General features: G+C 46.9%; 1 protein-coding gene across 4 annotated transcripts in view; it reads right to left on the reverse strand.

Moving 5' to 3' along the window:
- Positions 1–24,251, reverse strand: part of LOC144784431 (multidrug resistance-associated protein 1-like) — a 1,265,484-nt gene that overhangs the window by 772,382 nt on the left and 468,851 nt on the right. For all 4 annotated transcript variants that reach the window (XM_078663181.1, XM_078663182.1, XM_078663179.1 and 1 more), the window contains exons 7-9: positions 23,008–23,139; positions 22,656–22,880; positions 19,530–19,707 (exon numbers count right to left, since the gene is read on the reverse strand). In XM_078663181.1, coding sequence (XP_078519307.1) covers positions 19,530–19,707; positions 22,656–22,880; positions 23,008–23,139 — 535 coding nt within the window. The remainder of the gene's footprint in view (positions 1–19,529; positions 19,708–22,655; positions 22,881–23,007; positions 23,140–24,251) is intronic.

The raw sequence follows: 24,251 nt of genomic DNA on the forward strand, positions 1-24,251 counted from the left end.
TAGCCTTGATATCCTTTGAGTATTCTCTACCGTTCTGATTGTCGCCTTCATGCCTTGACATTGTTAGGATGTATGGTTCTTGATGCTTGATCACCTCCTAGCGCCTCTCATATGGGTATACCCCAAATGTTGCATGGACAGTTGGGGGATGGCGAGTTGGGCGTTGGGATGGGATGGCTTTGGCTGGATTGGGCGGCTGAAGTGGGTGGGGGGTTGTTGGGGGCCAGATGTGGGAATGCTTCGTGTCTCTCCCCTGTTGGGAGAGCTTGTTGAGCACACACAGCCAGGATAGAGTTCTTACTACGCTGCATACTTTAGGAACTGTAAGGCAGGATTGGGTGTATAGGTACAGATTGCGTGTTACAGCTTATTGTCTTTTTCAAGGAGTCTGCGCTCTGCTCCGTGACTCAGCTTATTTTAGACCTGTGATGCCTTTGATGACTGTTTAGTGGCAGCAGAATTAACTGGCTCACTTGGAATGTGAGAGGCCTCAACAGTCCCAAAAAGATTAGACAGGTGATAGGGTATTTGACACGACACAATGCACACGTTGTTTTCCTTCAGGAAACGCACTTAACCACTTGGATGCTAAGGCACTTCTGGATATTTACATTCATTTCCATTGAAATGAATGGGCACTCCATGACGAGCTGATCTCGTCATGAGCGTCGAAGGGGTTAACGGCACAAAAGGCAGTCTCAGTGGCCAAGCAGTGGGCGGGATTCCGACTAGCTACAACGTACTCCTCATATGCCCGGGGTGTTATGGTCCTGATCAAAAGGGGAATACAGTTCGAGAGTTTGCATGAGGAGGTTGACCAGGAAGGGAGATATATACTTTTGCATGGCAAGCTGTGTGGCAAGTTGTTTACCATGATTAATATTTATGGGCCTAATATAGACGACCCAGAATTCTTTAGGGTACTGTGGAATAGAGTGTATGACCTGCCACCTGCTGCCATTGTATGTGGGGGTGATTATAATGTGGTGCTGGATGTTGAAGTGGACAGGAAAACTTCTCACCCTCTGCATGAGAAAAAAGCTGCGAAAGTGTTGCGAGATGGCATGACTGATTTGAGCTTGGTAGATGCGTGGAGGCTGCGTCACCCTGGGGACACAGTGGGCACATGCTATACGTATGCACGAGACACGTGGTCCCGATTGGATTACTGGTTGGTGACACAGGATGTGAATGCATGGATCTCTAGTATAGAACATCTACCACGTACACTGTCGGACCACGCACCGGTGGCGCTAACGCTGGAACTACCGAACTACGCCTCCGCGCCATATGCGTGGAAATTGCAACCCACTGCCTTATTGGATATGGCGTTTAAGGAAGAAATACAGGAAGCGATAGAATTTTACTTTGCTGAGAATGTGAGGCCGGAGACAGGCAAGTGCACTATATGGGAGGCATTCAAGGCAACCATTAGGGGAGTATGCATAGGGAAGCAAGCTGGAGTACTCAGGTCGTTACGTGACTCTCTCGCATGATTGGAGCGTGACTTGAAGGACCTGGAACAACGTTATGACACCTCCCCCTCTGAGGCGATGTTGGCCGAAATTAGATCCAAGGTGGACGAGTACAATGCGCTGGGGGATCAAGAGGCTTGCCACTTGACCAAAAGACGGAGAGCTCGATACTATGGGGAGGGAGGCCGACCCGGTCGCGCGCTAGCAGAGCGTATTGCTGAGCCATGGGCGAAACACTATACAGTACAGGGGATTACTGTTGATGATCATAGCGTGACTGATGCGGAGGGGATTCTTAATCAGTTTGTGGACTACTACCGGGGAATGTATGACCATAGGGCAACAGCCAGCGAGGAGGAGGTGGGCCAATATCTGGATGAGGTGGCGTTGGTCTGGCTTTCTAAAGCTCAGCAACACTTTCTAATGCATCATATCACGGCTGAAGAGCTGCGGGAGGCTATCGCTGCCTTGCCAAATGGGAAGGCAGCGGGCACGGATGGTCTCCCATCCGAATTCTATAAAGAGTATATAGAAGAGTTGTTACCGCACCTGGCCGAAATGTACGAGGAATCGTTTGAGCAAGGGCGACTGCCGGACACGCTAAGAGAGGCCCTCATAGTCGCGCTGCCTAAACCCGGCAAGCCACATGATCAGTGCGAGTCGTATAGGCCGCTCTCCTTAATGAACACAGATGTAAAAATATTGGCCAAAGTGCTTGCGACGCGGTTGCGCCTGCTTCTTCCGGTCATGGTTTTACCGGACCAATCGGGATTTATTCCTTCCCGGTCTACCGCTCATAACTTACGGGCTATGTTTGCTGTCCTCCATTTGATAAAACCGGAACTGCCAGCTGTCGCTGTTTTTTTAGACGCAGCGAAAGCGTTCGATTCTATTGCATGACATTTTCTGTTCTCAGTGTTGCACCGCATGGGAGTCCCCCTTATCTTTGTTCAATGGGTGAAGCTACTGTATACGGACCCAGTAGTCTGGGTTAGGATCAACGGGCATGTCTCAGACGTCTTTCCCATTAAATGCGGAACCAGGCAGGGATGCCCGCTCTCGCCTCTGTTGTTTGCGCTAACAATGGAGCCATTAGCATGCGTACTGCGCCAACGGCATTCGCAATCGGCTCTGTGTTTCGACCAGAGACCGCTGGCTGTGTCCATGTACGGAGACGACATGGTGTTGTATGTAAGAGAACCAGAGAGCTATTTGGAGGGACTGATACGGGAATATATCCGCTTTGAGTGGTTTGCGGGCCTGTCCATTAACTGGACGAAATCGATTATTATGACGCTTACTGACAGCACAGTGCGCTTCCCGCTAAACTTCCCCTTAGAATGGGCCACGGACCCGGTCCGCTATCTTGGAATCTGGATACACCGGGATCCGGACAAAATGCTCCGGGTGAACTATGGCATGGCGGTTTCTAGGCTCGAGGACCAGGTGGACAGATGGAAATGTCTACCACTATCTCTCGCTGACCGTGTAGCGTTGATCAAGATGGTAGTCCTCCCGAAATTTTTGTATCTATTCGCGAATGCCCCGTTGGCGCTCAAGAGTAATTTTTTTACTGCACTTCGATCTTTGCTGCTCACATTGGTCTGGGGAGGCAAGAAGCCCCGCCTGAGCTGGGATGTTTTGACGAAACCATATGAGCTCGGAGGCTTCTCGGTCCCGGATATGCACCTCTATTATCTGTGTGCCCAAGCACATTTCGCCACATACTGGTTGTCGGCTCCACCCTACACGCCTCATGTTGCGGTGGAGGCCGGGGCGACCAGACCGTTGCCACTGCAAGCCATGATAGTGAGCTCTCGGACGGCGTATGAAAAAAACGATGTGGATACGGTTCGAAGTACGAATACGGCCTGGAATACGCTTGGACGGCGCGCGGGCAAACTTCCCCTGTACGCACCGGCGATGCCTCTTTTGCATCATGAACATATATCGGTCCTGGGAGAAACTGGGGCACTTCGCCTCCTGAGGTCCGCCGGACTGCATGTCATGGGGGATATCTTCCCGGGTGGCACCTTTATCACATCGCCAGCTTTTCTGGCAATGGGTGGCAATGCAAGCATGGCCACGTTTATATATATTAGACTCAGAGCTGCGCTCCGGAGCCTGTATCCGTCTTTTCCAGCAAAGGCACCGACACTGGAGGGGTTGCAACTCCTCTACACGTCAAAAGACAAAACGAAGCTGGTGTCCCGGTTATATAGAGCTGCGCGGCGTGATGAGGGTGTGACGGATGGTCGCTCGAAATGCAACTGGGATGCTGTGCTTCAGCAACCATTGGCGGACGAAGAATGGGAGGAGTGCTGCTCCGTGACCGGAAACTATGCTGCAAATGGCAACTTTAGACTTATACATTATAAGTATTTGCATCAACTCTATTATACTCCGGTGCAACTGCGCAGGTATGGGCTGAGAGACACTGATAATTGCACGCGCTGTGGGGTCGGGGCTGCAGACTTTATGCACCTGGCTTGGGGATGCAACAAGGTTGGTGAGTTTTGGACTGCTGTGGTGACGACATTATCTGCTATGGCTGAGGTTGAGATTGACTGTACTCCTCGAGTGTGCCTCCTGGGCTTGGTCTCCGGGGTTCCGAAGGGAGTGCGTAAGCTTGTATCTTTGTCACTCCAAATGGCCAAGCACAGGGTTGCAGTGTGCTGGGGAGGGAGGAGGGCACCTGCCCTGAAGGATTGGCTGAGGGACCTGGCGTACTGTCGGGATCAACTTGTTTGCTACCACGAAGAATTGCCGGCTGGCTCTAGGCCTACTGACATTTGGGGGCCATACACTGCTTATATGCTTGCTAGAGCGGAGACTGAATCGGGGGCTGACTGAATCGGGCTGCGTGTGACCTTAGCACGAATACATTTTACACTTTTAGGGACGAGGGGACTACTGAGGCATGCTTGTTGACTGCATTGGATTGCTATGTTGCATTACACCAACAGGTCCCACATCTTTACAGGTTTATTATTGACTAACTAGGCTTGAGTCTTGGGTAAAGAAGGGGGCTGCGCTGTCACTTGCTGTCTGGACTGCTTTATTCACACTGGCTGTGTTGTGCTCTGTATATAGTTAACTAGGGGTGCCTTTCAGGATGAGCTGGGCTTAAGACCCATACTACGAATTTGCTGATAACGTCCATATGGTCTTAAATACCTTTGACGGGTGGTTCTTCCAACAGCGTTACAGCAATGATTAACCTATCATGCAGTATCCACTTCTGTCAACTGCGCTCTTCTGATATGATGGACATGAGGTTTAAACTGCGGCCGGCACTGCGGCCGGCCCTGCGGGGTTGTTGGCGGAACACTGTGTTAACTGAAGTATGCATATGGAGCGGCCGGCCAATCGAGTATGTAATCTAGAATGTATTCCATTTTCAGAATAACTACAGACAATGTAAGCCCTCTGTAGGGCATCTTTTCATTAGTTCTTCAAAAAATTACAATAAGAAGTAGTAAAGAGAGAGAGAGGGCTTTGGGTCAGCCCCTTAAGCCATTTGCCTTCATGCGTTCGTCAACGTTTTCCATTACTTGGGTAGGCTGTCCATGAAGGCCAAGGTTTTTCGTGGATGGTTACATTGTCCAATGTCTGTTGCTATTGTGTTTTGTGAGGAGCTATAAAGCAGTTCCTTTGGTTACACTGTGTATGTGGCATGACCCACAGCTTTTATTATTTTTTTTTTTTTTTTTAAACCTTTATTAGCGTCAAAAGGATATACAAGTCTAGGCCTACAACCAAATCGGCCGGCCTCAATACGTAAAGCAATCAGAAGTTCCAAGGCAAACATTACAGAGTCAATCAGCAAGAAGCAGAGGCAATACAATCGTAAAAAGGGGGAATATACCTAGGAACCAGAGGGCCAAGACACAGGAGCAAAAAAGGTTAATTTTATAATATGGGGATAAGGCGTACGACAGGCTCACTTTCAATATAGAGACGTCCGAAGTCCCAGAACCAGCCTCAGCGACAATAAGGGGGTATGGGGCCGCAATACAGGAGAGGCAACACAATTCACACAGGAAGATCGGGATAATGTAGACATAATCGACACTTGAACATTATCATCGTTACATGCCCACCACCCAAACCACAGCTAAGCCAGAACAGAGGGATCGGAGAAACCTTACATCAAAACTAACCCGTCATAGTGACCTCTAGGAAAAAGGAGGGAGGGGGACGGGGCGAGGAAAAGAGGGGGAAGAGGGGGGAAAGAGGGGGAGGGGAGGAGGACAAGACGGAACAATGAGAAAAAGAAATGAAATACAAAAACGAAAGAAAGAAGACACGCCGACACAGGCGTCCCGTGGCGGGAGTACAGGAGAAAACAGGAGTATCAGCACCAGTGAGGGTACAGCAATCGAGAAGAAAAGCAACCGAACCATAAAAGGAGGGTTAACGATGCCACACACCCCACCCCGAACACACCACGGGAGGCAGGGACAGACGCGACATTACTATAAAGAGATACAAAAGGGCCATAGAACCATAAAACAAACAACAAATAGAACCCAACCCACCCATCCCACCCTGCACCCCTGTAGAAGGCTATGGCCTACCCTTCAGACAGCGTGCCTGTCGCCCTAAACCAGAACCCGAAATATAGCAAGAAAGAAAGAGAGAAGAACGAGACAAAAAGAAACAAAAACAGAAATAAAGAAAACAGGAGGGAGGAGCATAAGAACAGAAATCAATATGGTCGTCCGCCGCCCTCCGCCCAACCAGACAATCGCAGCAAAAACAGACCAGGACGACACCCCATCAGGCACCATAAAACTTACAGAGGAGGGGACCACCCACCGCTCTATGGGTACAAACAACTGCGCCACTAAGTCGTATACCCATAATCAACCAGGAGTCGTGCATATCACCCCCATCCCTTCCGAACCACAAATCCCACCCACCACATGACAGTGTAAAATGAGATACTCAATACAAGACCAGCACACAGTCGAAAAAAATGTTGACTACCACGTAGACATGGGGGGTAAATCGGTCCGCAAGTGAGCAAAAGTCCGAGCAGAGAGTTTAAATGCATCAGCAATCGCAGCACGGGTGATGAAGAACAGGAGTTCAGTTTCGCCGCTTGGGAAGGCGAGGGGGTCTCTGTAGTAGACAAAGGCGAAGCCATCGGAGCAGGTGCAGGCGGCAGTCCACCAATATTTCCAGGCATCCGAGCCGAACAGGGCCGGGGCACAATGTCCAAGTCCCCGGGGTCAGAACCTCGAAAAACAGGGAGCTCCAAAGTCACCGGCACACAAAATGATCTTCGATCAGCGGCAGCAACACTTGCAGCAATCGAGGGGGGCGAGGCAATGGAGTCACTGAAACAAGAGGGTGGCAAGAAGAAACGGCTGCTCAAAATGGCGGCAGATCGTGGCGGACTCACAGGGACATCGGGGGCCAGGGATGCGCGCAGGGATCTCAGAGCTTCCAGGATATCTCTGACTGTAAGCTCACGCTCACCAGACCGGACCCCCGCGCAATTAGGCAACCCACGCCCGCCGCCACAAGGCGCTTCATGTTTCAGAGGGTCGGCCGCCATTTCGCGAAGTCAGCCCAGTCGCCGCCCTCCGCGACCCCCAAAAAACAGTTCAAAAATGTAGGACTTCACAGAGCTCCGGGGGGTTCCCAGCAATGGCAGCCTTGGTGCCGAAAGGATGTCCGCCCAATGCGGGTCTCCGCCTACACCAGCACCGGCGCCCCCAACAAGCAGAGTCCGGGCGCAGAGGTCCAGGGCCGCCGGTCAAAGCAGCGGCGGGGGGAGGACCCCTTCACAGAATCAGTCCCCGGTGCATCTCACCCACATCAGCCGCGCGGTCACCAGGGCAGGCCCGGATCAGGATCGCCGGGATTTTCGCACAACGGCTCTCATCATTGGTTCACACTCTCGACCGGGGCCGACAGTCGTCGGACCCCACAGGCTAGGTCCCGGTCTAGGTTCCACGGAGGCCTCGGTCTTGCGGATGGCACAACTTCGGAGCCGCTGCACGTCGAAACCTCCGGGCCAAATGGTGAGTACAAGCGAGGTGTTCCGTTTCCGATTCTCCGATAATGTGTCGTCTCCGGACAGGATAATATACAGGATACATGATCAGGCCGGAGGGCTGCGGGAGCCGAGCTAAAAGGCGACCATTACGCTCACGAGCTTGGCTCCTCCCGACCCACAGCTTTTAAATCAGCGGAAGTGTGTGTTCTTTGATGCATTTATTTTGCTGACACAATGATATTTCAATTTTTGAATCATGCCTTTTTTGTATCATGACAACATGCTTTTGGGTTTACTGCTTTTTGTTTACAGAGTAAAGCTGAGCACACAGCCAGGCTTACTTACCCAAAAATACCGCCCCTTTCATTACTATGCAATATTTTCCTAGACATGCCTTTTAAGTTCACCACAAACTTCATTGTTTGTCTAGTAGCTTAACCCTTCTGTGTACTTTGCTAAACAAAGCCCCATGTTACTGTAGCCTGAGATTATATTTCACTGTGGGCATTTCTTCCTAGTACAGCTAGGGTCAACACACACACAGAATTGCCCATCTATTACTATGCATTTCCTCTTGCAAAATGTCAGACCTATTAACTTGCGGTATGCTTTTTAAGCATGCTATAAATAATATTAAGCAACCATTTGCCCATATTGACTTTTCTCATTATAACAGAATTCATGTCTATGGGGGCTTACCACTATACAAAATCAGAAAATATGAGAACAGCGACAACAATTATTAATAACCATAAATGATTTGTTCTACCCTCGGAAGGTTATGAGTTTGTGGCAATCACAGGCTCTAGTGTCATACAATTTACCACACTTCTGTGGGTGGGTCTCATCACCAAAGTGAAACATTAAACCCACTCATTCCCCATGAAGACCCTTTCAGATACAAAAATGTGAAACAACTCTATAGTCGTATACGTAATTCTCCATGGGATAAGCAATTATATGAAGTCAGAACAAATGCCTAACAAATTGTCCTTCATCTCATTTTGAAACTGAAGTCTTTATTGCCAGATATCTAACCATTATCATGTAAAGTACAATTAAAGGACCATCTTTATTCACACATTACACATCACATTGTTGTATTAATCCTCCTATGAGTTACACACTACCAGTTTGTTTCCTTCCTCATGCCACTTAATGAAAAAATTAAGACAACAGTTGAAAACCTGTATGTTGGGGATGTAGAGAAATGTCCTGGACCTTGGGTATCAAGACTGACAGGAACAATGTCAGGATAATGGACTAGGCTGCCAAGCAATTGAGTCACGATTATCATCCCAAATAGGGAAGAAATGTACCCTACCTTCACCCCTGTTTAAACTTTACAAACAGACTTAGACTTGAAAAGTATCAAAGGTCCAAGACATTCCTGTATATCCGTGATATAAAGGTTTTTCACTTATTTTTTCTGTAGCACTACAACACTAGGGTTAGGATTCCATTGTGGTAATGAAGAATGTCCTGTGACGGAGTGGTCAGAAAAGAAAATAAAGAAAAATGTTGACCAGCAAGTTAGCAAGGCGGGAGACATTCAAAATTAATCCCCACCCTTTCAAACTATATTCTTTTAACCTTGAATGTGTGTATAAGAAAATATTTGTTCACTTACAGCTATTTAACATATAAAGAGTACCACACACAAAGACTAAACACCCAGCAGCATATGGCCAATAACTCACAGATACATAACTATGGTAAGCCAACCAGCCACAAGATGTGTTTCTGGTGGAGAGCTACCCTGATGATTAAGCATGCCACTAAGTGTGGGTGAGCATTCAAGGTCCTATTTTTAAAACAGACTGTCCAGCGGACCTTTATCTTACCATAGTAGGAAGCCAACCCACATACTGAAAAAGGTTTTCAGCACCATATAAATGACATAGTTCCATCGGTATTTTATGTTCACTTGAGAGGACATTCTGTCACTGTAAAAATAACTTTCATTCCCTCATTTTGTTTTTGAACCATGGACGCATAATTCTCGGGCCAAACTGTCTGTGATTTGAGGCACATCCCGCAACGATTTGACCATTGCTGGTGAGCTGACTGCTCAGCTCAGATCATAAATATTGATCCTCTTGACCAGAAATTGGACGAGCATTTTGCTAGTGGGAGTCAGTTGGCTTTGTTGTTGGATCGCACCAGCTGTGAGGTACGAGGTTTCCACCACTTGACTGCTCAAGGACTTCATCAAACTATGTCTGCCTGCATCACCTGGGCTCCCGGGGAATACATGTCACCTGGAAAGTCTATTAGTGAGTGTGTCACATCCCTGACCCCACCTGCAAAGCAGAGAAAGTTGTTGGTGCCTTCCAGTTGCCTTCAAGGAGCCTGCGAATCTACTTCGTTCTCCCACTCCCTTGATATTGTAATTGCTGTAGCTACAGGGGGTTGCCCTGATTGTGTGACCATTGGCCACATCCAAATTCATTAAGCAGCTGTCAAGCTATTCAAGCTAAACCTCCTATTCTACTTTCTCCAGCTGTGTCTTGACTGGAGAGATTGCTGGCTTGTCTCACACCTGTGGACACCCCTAGCACCTTAAAAGCTCTACTGTAAACAGAATTTGTAAAAGCATAGACTGTTCAGTATATTTTGAGGCTTTTATGGGTATGCCAGTGTATGGTCACCGGAACCATCTGTAGTGCCCCATCAGTAGCTCCTGGGCGAGAGGACAGCCATAGACTGAGCCGAGACACCAGGATCTTGGCATTGTCCTCTTCACCCCTAAAACTACCACTTGAGTTTGCTAGACTTTGCTGCACTCTACACACCTTTTATAGGGTTGTAGGATTCACAATTGAGAGGTTTTGTGACTGGTGCATTAAAAAACTTGTAAACTCTTGATATACTAGCACAAACCGCAGCTGTGCAAACAAAGAGCTACAGTTTCATAGGAAGCGTTGCACCGTGACATGTGGCCTCTAAAATGTATGTGGAGAGAGACTGAGATTGTGCATTGTGCTTCTGACTGCCAGAACTGTGCCTGTGACCCCAAAATTAATCAAAAGTATAGGGCCTCATTTACGAGGCCGTGCGTCACTTTTACGCCGCTGGTGCGTCATTTTTTGTGACGCACCAGCAGCGTAAAAAATGTGTCTTGTTGCACCAAATTTACAAAGTGAGGCATCTAGGTAGATGCGTCACTTTGTAAACCCCTGCACTACATTATACCTGCGCCAGGTATAATGTATGCAGGAGGGCGTTCTGACGCAAGAAAAGGTCATAGAAGTGACGCAGTGAAATCTATAAGATTTCACTGCGCCACTTCTAGGACGCAAATGCGTCAATTTCTTACGCCTGCCTCACAGCAGGCGTAAGACTGGCGCAGGCCCTTTCACATGGGCCCCATGTGAAAGGACACATTGCTGGAGTTGCGTCACTTTTGTGACACACTCCAGCAATGCGTCACTTTTGCGCCATGCAGATACGTCAGAAATACTGACATATCTGTAACTCCTTGCGCAATGATGCGTCATATTGTAAATATGACGCATCATTGGTATCGCAAGGAGTGCGCAATGAAATGTGACGCATCGCTGTTTTGACGCAGCGATGCGTCACTTTCCATAAATGAGGCCCATAGTGTTTTAGCATGGGCACCGTAATACAATGTGTGGTCTGATTTGTTGCTATGAAGTAGCTAGAAAGTTTTGGTTTCTTTGTTTATGCCTAATTTTTATATTGTACTCACTTTATGAGTATTCAAATATTTTCCTTTATATAAAAGTAAAGTATTAACTGGGCATTCAGTTTTTAAGGGGTATTGTTGTGTTTTGCTGTGTTCTCAATGTCTAATCCGCTTCACCGCCATGGGTATGCCTTCTCCTGCTCTGCCTAACTACAATTTATTTATTTACGGCTCAAGTGCTTAAAGAGAGTACTTTGTAATTCACTTGTGTGCACGAATGCACTGGGGTCTGACAGCCCCATTGGGAAACACTGCCAGTTGTTACAATTGAATTTCAGGAACTCATCTTTGTTGTTGGACTACATGAACCAGGTCTCATGGCTATGACGATGAAGGGCTCATGACACGTGCATGGAAAGATCATCAAATACATTTTGGATACTCATGCAGAAAAACTTTCACTCTTGTGTCTTGAAAAATGCAATTTACTTTTTCCAAAGCCAAAAGCTTTTTGACAATCGTTTCTGGTGGCCAAAGCACGTCTTGGAGATCTTAAACTTTAATACACTCTGCTGTATTCGGCCCGGCTTTGTGTGGTGTATTGATCCCCGCCCTCACTTTTTTGACTCGCCGGAAGAAGTTTTTCTGTGGACAGATGAGACGTGAGGCTGAGTCCCCACGCGCTGCCCAGCGGGAATCGGACTCTTCGTCTAGCGAGGCAGCTCAGAAGTAGCCTCAACCCAAGCTTAAGGGTCACAGACGTGACAGATCCAGACGTTGGTCTCAATCATGCAGTGAATCCTCCCGGGCCGAATGGCCTCCCGGCAGACTACATCGGCCTCATAATTGGAGTGGGCGACCGCAGTCCTGTGTGACTTCACCACTGTCACTTTGATCAGAGAAGCCCGTGTGGGGGGGAGTTTCTTTGTTGGACCTTCCCCAACGGAGAGAGTGTCTGTTGACAATGGGCTGTAAGGGATGCATTGGTCGGGGTGCGCCAGGACACCCTGTTGGGGTCTGCAGGCCACACCAGCCACAACAGATACTGCATTGTTGTTGAGGTATACAGTGGGGGGGTTGTTGGGTTGTTATTGTTTTTGTCCCCGGATCACACTTCTCTACACTAACATTAGGCCTCCATGCACCAGCACTTGCTACCAAGGTCTTTCATGGCAGTCACGTTCGATAGTTCACGGGTGCCCTCTGGTATCCTTAGAATAGTAAGTTGGAATGTCAGGAGGGCTCTAGACAAAATCAAACATGGGGCCATACTTCAACATGCTAAAAGGGCCCATGCCGACATACTCCTGCTACAAGAAACACACTTTATGGGATCGAAGGCACTTTGCTTTCAGCGCTATGGTTACATTCAGGTGTTTCACTTGGGATTTGTGAGGGGGTCACAGGGCGTGGCAATCTTGATCCACCGTCGAGTTCCATACACACATATCAAGACAAGGGCGGACACTCAGGGGCGGTATTTGTTCCTGCAGGGCATGGTCTGGAAATAGCCTGTGGTGTTGGGCTGTGTCTATGCCCTCCATCCGCTCTCGTGGGGTCTAGTAGAGTCAATTATGACGTTATGGGCAGATATACCAGATGGCCTGTCCGTGGTTTGGGGGGACTGGAATGATATGATGGATGTGACCAGAGATCTTTGGAGGCCCGGGGGATGCATAGCTGTTCGTCAGCCCACGAAACTATACTCTCTGGCGTTGGGGCTTTACTGGATGGACCCGTGGCACCGGTTACATGGGAATGCTCAGGGATACACATATCTCTCGGTGGTTCATGATTCCTACTCCCACCTTGATTACCTGTTTGCTCCCCAGGTGGCGGTGGATATGGTGGTCGAGGCTGATATTCTTACGCAGGGTCTTTCTGATCACTCCCCAGTTGCCCTTACATTACAGGTGGGCCGGGCGAGACAGCCTTTCCGTTGGCGCCTCTCAGCTTGGAACCTCCAGAAGGAAGACTATAGGGAGCATATAGAGAGGGCTATTGACCAATACCTGACACTCAATGTGGGATCGGTTTCAGGGGCCGAACCCCTGTGGGAGGCATTGAAGCCCACTATACAGGTTGTCGACATCTCCTTTTGTGCGGCAGCTCGCAGAGCGCCTAGGGAGGTTCTGCTACAAGCGGAGGCTAATATTACAGACCTGGATCATTGTAGTAGGGGTGACGGGGTAATCAGGTCTGATAACAATTGCTGCTGGCACAACAGAATTATGCCGCTCTCCTATTGGATGAGGCCCGCCTTGCTTGGCTGGCAACACGCAGTAGGGTGTACCAGTGGGGAGATAAGTCTAGCAAGATGCTCCACTGGTTGTGTCAAGGGATGTTTCACTCCCAGGCCCTCCCCGGTATAGCAGGTCCGGACGGGGAGTCCATTACGGAATTCTCTGAAATTGGTGAAAGAGTTATACGCCACCAGAGAGTGTCTCCACGAAGATGTGATGGGCCAATTTCTGGACGACCTCCAGCCTTGGGCTTTGTCCAACAAGGCGAGTGCGGAGCTGGATCTCCCACTCACAGAGGAGCAGTTGGGTGCCGCCCTGGGGGAACTTAATTCTGGGAAAGACCCAGGGCCGAATGGGTTTCCCCGTGAATTTTTTAAGAAGTACTTTTTGCAGCTAGGGCCCCACTACCTCAGACTGGTGGAGGAGGTCCGCGAGCTGGGCTGTCTTCCTCATGACTGGAGACACACAGAGGTAGTGGTGTGCCATAAACCTGGCCTACCCCCAGATCAACTCGCTTCATATCGTCCTATTTCCCTTCTGAACGTCAAAGTTAAAATCTTGGCCAAGGCGCTCGCCAATCGCCTGTGCTCCCACATCACTACCTTAATGCACCCAGATCTGGCAGGGTTTATGCCCCAGAGGGCGACCCGAAATAATATTCGACGAGTACATGTTGCTGTTGTGACCATTCCGGGATTGGGTGAACCGGCGGCGCTATTACTGGCAGATATGGAAAGGGCGTTTGATTCCCTTAGTTGGGTGTACTTATTTGCATTGTTACACAGGATGAATTTTGTACCACGCCTCTTGTCCTACCTGACCTTGCTCTACACTGACCTCACTGCATCAGTGCGTGTCGCCGGCTCTACCCCCTTTACCTTTTCAATTGGATGGGGTACCCGGCAGGGCTGCCCTCTGTCTCCATACCTGTTTGCATTGGCTATAGAATCCCTGGCCGCATGGGTGCGTGTTGATGCGCAAGTGACTGGCTTTGAATGTGCCCACGGATTATCGGATCAGTTCGTATTATATGCGGACGACGTTTTTAGTTTTTCTTACCGATGTAGGTAGGATGGGGCCAATACTGCTCCCCATCATGCAGATCTTCAGAAAATCGTCTGGTCTCTACCTGAACCCCTGCAAGTCCACCTTGTGGGGACGCGTCGGGTCTAGGCTCCTGGGCTTCGTCGGTTTGAGTGGTTGCAGGGGGGATAAAGTATTTTGGAGTTTTTCTATCCGACTCGCCTACCATGTCTTGGGAAAGGAATTTGGTTCCAGTTTGGGAAGGATCTTAAGACTTGGTCCCATATGCCACTGTCCATCTAAGGTAGATCGGCCATCTTCAAGACGATCTCGCTCCCCCGTTTACTATACCAACTGCAGAATCACCCCTACCCGATTTCACCCAGATGGTTTCGGCAGGTCAATGCTGCCTTGGATCAGTTTTTATGGGCCTAGGGAGCGGCGCAAGTTGCCTTACGGACGTGCTACCTCTGTACGTACTGTGGGGGCCTGGCGACCTCCGACATTTTATCATACTATATGGCCTCACACTTGCTTGTTTTGAATGAATGGTGGTATGGGGATAGGACCGACCCTGCCTATGCTGTATGCTGTTGAGAAGCGATATATGGGGGATTTCTCCCTACACACGATACTGTACTCTGCACCGCTATGCAATTCATTGCCATCAGTGATGAAGGTAATTTTCCAAATTTGACGGCAGGCCCTACGGAGGATGGGGTGGTGGAATAAACTGATGCGGGAGACCCCTCTATGGAACAATGGGCGTCTGCCACAATTAGCTATTCTGTCGGGGTTTCGTGGATGGGATAGCATTGGTACCTCTACCCTGGGGGATGTAATACGCGGACCGGTCCTGAAGTCTTTTCAGGACCTACAAAAGGACTTTCACATGCCGAGAAACCAATTCTATAAATAGCTTCAGTTCTGGCACGCCCTCTACCCTAGCCTGGAGGGCTTGGAGTCACTGGCAGAGTTCAGCCCAATAGAAGCAAAGGTTATTTATGGGAGATCTTCAGGATTGTAAGATCTCTAAGATTTACCAATCCCTCGTTACTCACTGTTCTCCCACACTGCAGAAGCTTACAGTGGCCTGGGAGGGAGACGTCGGCTCACTTGATGAGGAAGACTGGACGGAGGCCATGCCTCCCCGCAGGGGGTGGCTATAGCAGTATGTCTCCACCTTGTCCAGTTTAAGTATCTTCATTGGGTCTACTTCACATGGGCTCGATTGTGGAGTGCTTGTTTGGTGGCCTCCCCTGTGTGTCTCAGGTGCGAACAGGAAGAGGGTACCTTGATGCATACAGTTTGGCACTGTCTTTCCTTGGCACGAGTTTGGAGGGGAGTTATGGCCTGTCTCTCCAAGGTGTTGGGTTGGGACCTTCCCAGCTCGCCTAAGATGGTGCTCCTAAATGTTAAGGATAGGAATGTGGGCACAGATATAAACATCATCTTATGTTGCTTGGGTTCATTCTGGCAAAGAGAGACATTGCTAGGGCATTGAAGGCACCGGCACCACCCTCGGTGTCCGCATGGAAGAATGGTCTGGACTTTTGCATGGGCTTGGAGCTTTCCATTTTTACTGCAAGAGGGTGCCCGCATAAACATTTTAAAATTTGGAAGCAATGGGCCGACTATTGAGGCTTGCAGCTGGAGCCGGTCTCTACAGCAGGGCCCTTCAATCCAGCTTAAGTTTTACTCTGTTGCGGTCTACTGTGTATTCGTATGCTGAAATCATTTATGGTTGTGCATTTTCTATTACTGTGCTGCTTTTGGGAGGTTGTTAGTGCGATGAGGGGTTGTTAGGTTAAGGTATCCATATGGTCTCTTTCATCTGTATCGCTCTTCATTTTTCCTTGATCTCATGATGAAAATGTGAAAGTCATAATGCTATACGTTTATTATGCAGAAGTCTCTGGGTTACAGAGCTCTGCTCCATGTGTGCTATTTGACGAATAAAATCTTTTTTAGGTCGAGCCTGTCCCATTCCGCAGGAATGGATAGGATCGAATTTTAGTGTTGCATCAGGAAAGCTAAACCAGCCTGTGGTTTTCCTCAAGTGCATGTGATCGTGAACGCGCATCCGCCTGCTGGTTTAGCTTTCCTGATGCAACTCTAGGGATCTGCTCCGCCCCCTACTGCACGCGCTTTCTATCCGCCTGCCTCGAGCGTATCCACTTTAAAGCCATCTGTTGCTCGGCCTCAGTTCTCCACTTCTCCTCCCCCCCCCTCCTCCCCTCTAATTACATCCCTGTTCAAGACCGCAAGGCCCTGCTTCAAAGGGATCCGCAGTCCCGCCCCTAAAAGCTTCTTTCCTGACTCCACTCTCTTCCCCTCCTCTTTACTTTCCTGGTTTTCTTTCCGTTCTCTGTTCGTAACTTCGTATCCTCCCTCACCCCCTCCTCTCTCTTTCTCTCTCTCTCTCTCTTTCTCCCTCATTTCTCTCCAACTCTAGCCCTTCGTATCCCTTTCTCCCTCTATTTCTCTCCCCACTCTACTGATAGATTGAGGCCACAGGCACACGGGCAGAAGTGCTCGAAATTGCACCCCTGCTCTTCAAGACCCAGTGCTCAGCGCTCAGTTCACCCCTCCAGGCACCAGCAGTTTCACCGGTCAGTTTAGCACCTTCAATTACCCCCGAACAACGCGGGACATCGTTGCTTTTGATGCCGCGAAAAACCACTCAAAGCCGTGGAAGCTGTATAATCTAATCAGGAGCAGCCTCTCCGGTCAGTTCAATCGCTTCCAATATCTCCTCACGGTTCGCTGGATACCATCACCTCGGCACCACGAAGACCCGCACAACGCCATAACTCCAGGTCGCAGCAGCTCCCGGCGGAGAACCAGTCCACTAGCGCATCACTGCTGCCATTCCGGGGGCGGGGTCACGGGTCACGGGAGGCTACACGGAGGCGTGTTACTTCGTAGCCTTTTGGTCTGCGTTTCGTATAACATTGGCGCGCAGCACAAACACTCAAGTATACAAATTCTTAAATAATTGTTCTCCTCATTGTGTGCCACATTAACAATAGCGGCCTTCTACATACCGGCCGGTACCGCCCTCCAAACCTCCCATGTTGCTTCTGGACTATAGCGTTAAATAAACAGTGCTTGTTTGTTTTTACACTGCTTGTTTTTAATTGCACGCTTTCACTTTTAACAATAGCGGCCGTCTCCATACCACCCAGTCCCGCCCTCCAAAGCTTCCATGTTGCTTCCGGACTATAGCGTTAAATGAGCAATGCTTGTTTGTTTTTACAGTGCTTGTTTTTTTTTAGTTTCAGCGCATTACAGTGCGATTTTACTCTTAACAATCGTAGCATTTCCCATCCTGCCCGGTCCCGCCCTCCAAACCTTCACGGACTCGATCACTACCTTGCAGTCTGCCTGCTGAAGTTTCACGCCGTGTGCCAAGCGCTTTGTTTTTTTGTAGAACTTGGCCTTCGGCTTCTGGTACCTCATGGCCCTTGTGGCTGATTCATACTCTGATGTTTTCTGCCACACATGGGAAACGTAAGCTGAGCTAGAAAATAGCACACGTAAATATGCTGAACATAATAGGGCATAACAATACACACTAATGCATATTCGCCCCTCACTTGCGCACAGAACTGTCACTATGCAGAGAAAGTAACGACTCTCGGATGTGTCAGTCGTACACCTGCAGTTTCATCGCTAAATTACGTCTAGGCACACACATGCAATATTTCAATGTTCAGTTATTCCCCTCTTTGCACCCTGCATAGATGCGGACTCTCAGATGGTTGTCTAATAGAGCGTACATTACATAGCACACTGTAGAGTAGTGTTCTACCTCCACCTAAAGACCATTTCGCGTTTCAGCGATTTTTGATAAAACCGGCACCATGATCTCCTCTACATTCCTAACCTTTACCTGTGAGTGAGGGACACACATGTAAGAGTCGAGAAAGATCCCTAGATTCTGGCAGCACTTCTTACCCACTTATTTAACCTCTCTATTAGCAAAGGCATTCTGCCAAGTTTTGAAAAAAAAACTACTGCTCCCACTCCATTTCTCATAACTCCCGTTTCATTCTTGAGAATCTGGTAAAAAACTATATTGCTTCCGTTACATCATCCCTCATTGCTAAATGCAGCTCAGTCTGAAATTTGAGCCAAGCGCAGCAGTTTCACAGTGTGAGTTACAATCCTGGAATCTGTCTTAATGGAGGTGAAAATAAAATGTGTGTCACAGTGGTAATTGATCATTTAAAGACCTTCAACAGTTTTGATGATGGCATCGATATTAGGTACTCCCAGCCTTTGGCTTACCTGTAGTCAATTGTAAGTAATCCCTTGCAACTGGGAGCAGCGTAAACTAGCATTGACAAAGCCATTAGTTTGGGCTTTAGTACATTGAACATTTTCTGAAGCTTTACTAACACAAAAGCTCTACAGCTTGGGTAGCAAAGTGCAAGCTGCTCTCTCACACAGATCAAGTGCAGTGTCGGCAGCAGCAGTGCATGTTAGCTTCACATGCAGGACATTTATATCATAGATGGCAGCAGGGCAAGCTCCTGTCACGCAGAAATCTGGTGCAATCCTGACAGCAGCAGCTCATAGTCATATTGTATATTTACAGCATAGATTGCAGCAGGGCAAGCTGGCCTCTTGTGCAGCTCAAGTACAGTCCTGACAGCAGCAATGCATGTTACAGTCATATCCAGGACAGATGGCTATTGGCTTTGTGAATAACGATGCTATTAATTTATATATTTTAAAAGCCAACACATATTAAAAAAAAATGTGTCATTTACAATACCAATAGCTCACACTTTCCTAATGCGAGACCTATTGCATTGCAAATGCTTGTTTTTTAAAGATACGCTATTTGACAAATATATTTGAAAAATATCTTGCAAAATACACCATTAAGTGTCAAGCATTCAACTAAATAAACAAATTGATTGCAATCTCTTGTCAATAACATCGGTCTGGATGCACTCTGTCTACGCACCACGAATCAGTCAAGAATCCTTAAAAAGCAGTATTAGGTAGACATTTCTCTATTTTTTTTATGAGTCACGCAGCGCCTCGTGTTCTAAGAGGGACTTAACTCAACCCATTTAGTCATCAGGAAATAATTTTCAAAATAATATTCTTACCTTTTTATAGACACTGCCAATCAGGGCTGATTTTATTCTCATCCCAGTGACACAGCATACGTAATCATGTTGATGTAAAAATAAAGACTGAGCACAAGGGCAGATGAATAGCAGTGCTGCACAAAGATAGCCATGCCAATTCCGAGCAGTAGGGTCCTTCAAAATATCCAACAGCAACCTGGTAAGGACAGCAAAGAGTGGAAATTAATATTATCATGCATCAAATGAAAGGCTGTTCTTTACAACCACATGGATGACTAAAGCTACATAGATATTAGGGGTTGTTGTAGAATTTGGCCAACTGTAACGACAAAGAAGAATGGCATTGGGTTATTGTCATCCAAATTAGTGATGAAAACAGCCCTGATGGGGGTAAAGAACATGTATGTGTAACTAAAAATCAGGTAGAACTGTGGCCTATATTGAACACTGTCAATCCTCACCTCATTACTATGTATTATAGTGGATAGGTAATCGACATGTCTGATCGCTTTAATGATTTGGTCAATTTATATTTGAACAAGGTGTATAATTTCTAATTGCCACAACCTTTGCAAGGATTACATGTTAGATGTGATTCTTTAGTGATGACATTCTAAGTATGTCTGCTCTCTGAATCAAAACTGACCCTTGATGTATATTGCGGACTATGTGGATACAGCCTGTTCTAGATGAGTGAGGCACACATGTGAAGGAAGATGGGGAGGCAGGTGATACTGCTCATAAAGTAGAGGTGCTATAACCATCAGGATGGTTGCTGCCGCTTTGTAGCATTGTTTCCAGAAACCTTACTGACAGATGCATGGAGGGGTGTTTTTATTCTCTTACTGGCTGAATGATAACTGCGTTATCAATTACTGGCTCTATAAAATTAAAATAGGTCAAGGGGTAGTGACTGAAAAGGGTGTCTCTGTCAAGGCTGATCTATTAAAGTGATGGGAGCACAACTAGTCTTCAGTGTGTCAAAGAAGGTGTTTTGTGACAAGGAGACAAGGACCAAATTCCAAGGACGCTTGAGGACTAAACCATGCATTGACATTACTATTGAAGAGGGTGTGATATAACATTTATTAGATGTAGCTTTTTGGGAGTGCAGAGGGTTTGGGAGGTTATCACGAGGAGAGGTGTTGGACCATTTGGGTGCATTGTGTGTAGTGGTAGAATTTACGAGCCAGCATTAATCTATGTCTGATATTATGTAGTATCTCACTGAATGGTCTATTGATGATATTGCACTTGTTAGTGATGTCTTCTATACGAAGGCATGTGTTGTAAATGCTAATCTTGATGACTTTGAAGGACTTTTGCTTCTTCTCTGTTTATGACTGTAGTGTATTACACTTCTTTTGCTGTAATGATTAGTAGCCTGATTATGGAGCACATTGTTTTCAAGTCAAGTAGCTTTGCCTGGATATGGTCTTGCCTACAAATTGGAGACATTTATCTGAAAGCTCATGGAAGTATCTTTGTTGAAAATGTATAATACTAGCAGTATGTTTTCAGTGGTCCAGAAGTGTCTATTTTGGTTTGGAGACCTATGTTCAGAACATCAGGTTAGGAGATGGCACCTGCGGTGAGGTCCAGAGAGAGGGTTAATGGTCTTGATGCAGGCGTTAAAGGGGAAGTTCTTGTAGAATGGAATTGATGCTTTGGCTCACCTGGTGATAAGGTCCGGTGTGATGGAAGCCAAAGGGAATGGTGGTTCGGTCACACCAGTCCATTTGTAGTGTTGAGTGGCAGCTAAGAATAGGCATGAAGTGAAGACAAGGTCACAGGTATTTCCTGGACTGTGGGTTGAAAATGAATTCTCTTGTTTGATGTCAGAGATGTTCAGAAAGTTCTAGTGTCTACAGGTAGGTTGATGTCTCAGAGGAAGATACAGTTGTGGTGATGAGGTCTGCAATCTCAAACCAGAACATCAAGCGGGGGCATGAGTTCTGTTGATGAGTAGGAAAGAGACCAAAAGTTTACAGATACCTGCATATTACGGGTAAGTAGTTATGGTCAACTGAGAGTGGATTGTTCCAGCAAGTAGCAAGGCCTTGTGAAATTGAGGACAACCAAAAGACCACCATCCTGTTTTGATGAAACAGTCAAGGTGTTAGGTGTTGTGGCCTGTTCCCATGAGGATTCTGGGTGCATAGATTGCTTGTTGAGAAACAGGTCTCCATTATAAGGATTACATCAAGTCTACGTATTAAGGCATTTACAGTGTGTGTAGCAATGTGGAGTTCATATACATGAACATTAAGGGCCAGATTCACAAAGGAAATGTAAGACGTTTAGTCTAAGTTTAGACCAAAAGTCTAACTTTAGTACTTTTCGGTGCTGACAAACGTAAGTTACGAGTAGTATCTTTACGTACGCACTCGGGCGAAATCTCCACACTCTGGGTGGAGATTCACCCTGAGTATGGAGATTCCACCCTGAGTGCTGAGATTCCACTCAAAGTGCGGAGTGGAATTTCTGCACTTGGGGTGGAGAGTCCGCCCTGAGTGCCGAGTTTCCAACCTGAGTGCGGAAACTCTTCCCCGAGTGCAGATATAAAAATACTATTCTGTGAATACCTAAAGTCATAAACTTAGACTTTCGGCCTAAGTTTACCTTTGTGAATCTGGCCCTAAGTGTAGTGTAGCCAGAAGATCCAGCCTTCTGTTTTTAGAGGAGCTGGACTCCTTTAGTCCAAAAGCATAGAGCATTTACCTTCAGAACATTTTTAATTTTCAAAGATCCTACCCCAGGGTAATGATCATGATAGTGTTATAAATATTGAGCCAGAATGGCTCACCAACAATAGCTTCTTTTTTGAAGATCATTAGTGCTAAGATATTCAGCTCTTGTCTCATGGGGCAGCTCTATAACTTTTTGCCTTAATATGGGTATCTTTTGGTATTTAATACACTCCACCACACAGCCCTGAATTAAAAACTAATCATGCACACTAAGATGTAGGAAGCACTTTTGAGAAGGTAAGGATTTGTCTGCAGGACTACTGATACAATGTTTGTTTTATCACGATGTAAATTCTGTTTCTTATTCACAGAACTAGGCAGATCACGAGTACCACAGTGAATGAAACACAATGTAAACAATATATCTATATACTTTCAGGCACCTGCTACATACCGCATAATTATTGGGTTGATGAACATAAAGACGGTGAAGAGCAGAAGCATAAGAGAAGCCAGTAAATAATAGACGCCATATGCACGGCCTATAATCTTTAAGAGGACGATCCAATTTATCAGCAGCCTTGGGCTCTTTATGAGAACCTCCACTTCACCAGCTTCATCCACAGTCTGGGTGTCCTTTTCCTGTTTCCTTGACTTAGTAATTATCCTGCTTTCACTTCTGTTGAATCAAAGGAAACAAGTACATGGACTTACATTACTGTAATTGAAATATTTGCCGATTTCCAACAATGTTAGCCATGCACATTTAAAATAGCATTTATAAAAATAGGAAAATGTGATATTACTGTTTCTGCTCATTCAAAGCCCCCTGAAGTTGCTTGTAAAACTTGGATACAGTTTGTTCAGCTGTGTCTGAAGTTCTCAAAGCCCAGATGTCTTCCTCCTCCAGCGGTTGTCTGTATCCTTTTATCATAATGCTGGAAATGAAAGATCTGTTCAGTATAGTGCAATTGAAAAGATACATGTACAATGACAGGCACTGGAATGTTGGAGGCACCAATGAGAACTAGGGCGGTGCAGTGAGATATAAACACTGGTAGAGGCCTGCTGCTGTCATCTCATCAATGCATTTCATCTGCAGCCTGTACCCCTCACAATCAGGTGGAACATGTTGCAGTTGTTTGACAGGAAAAACGGCTTTCTTCCCCTCATCCACCATTCCCACTGTCACTGCTAATTTGTGACATTGTAGAAACCACAGACAGAGCGGGGGAAGCCGTTATAGTACCCACCTCCTCATCTGCCCAATGAAATTGAGGGAACAGAGCAGTTTGACAGAGCAGAGAGAAAGGCAGTGGCTACTGAGACTTAATTATGCCTATTTTTAAACCCCATTTTCCAATTAAAGTCAGTTGTTGTGGGGTACGCGCACTGGTGGGGGTGTCTAAGGCGTTCACTGACAGCACAGGCCCAGGACAGAGGAAGCTGCTGGGAACCATGGGAAGTTTTGCACCCATGGTGTATTCCTTGTGAGGTTTTAAATTTAGACAATCTGCACTTATAGGGTGGAATGTTCTAACAGTATTTCATAGTGGCCATTGATGTTCTACTCCCTCGACTTCTGCCAATAATGCTCGAGGTGGCCTATTTTTACCTACGGAGTCCTATCACAGTGGGCTAGAAGGCTATGAAATAAAATAAAATCAGAATAATAGTGCACTTTTGATAATTTTCACTACTTAAAAATAAATTGTTTCCGGTTAAATTTGTAGTCATAATGCCTCTAAGTGCATACATCAAAATGACAAAAACATTGATGTTTTAAGCAACCCGCCTTAAGGGTAAAATTACTTTTGCAATGGATCCCATTTAAGTGAAGCCTATGACAAGTTCACCCAAAAGTGACTCCCTTGGTATGGCTCGATAACATCACATTCAACTAGGACCTGTTTGGTATAAAGTAATCTCTACAACTTACAAAGTACAATTTTATTTGAATGGACACCTTCAGAGAAGCTTACCTTCACCAGGGGAGGGTTAATCAGTTCCACAACAGGCAGACAAATTCATAATACCATTAAAAGACAAA

Source organism: Lissotriton helveticus, chromosome 10 (assembly GCF_964261635.1).
Source record: "Lissotriton helveticus chromosome 10, aLisHel1.1, whole genome shotgun sequence".
Taxonomy (NCBI): Eukaryota; Metazoa; Chordata; class Amphibia; order Caudata; family Salamandridae; genus Lissotriton; species Lissotriton helveticus.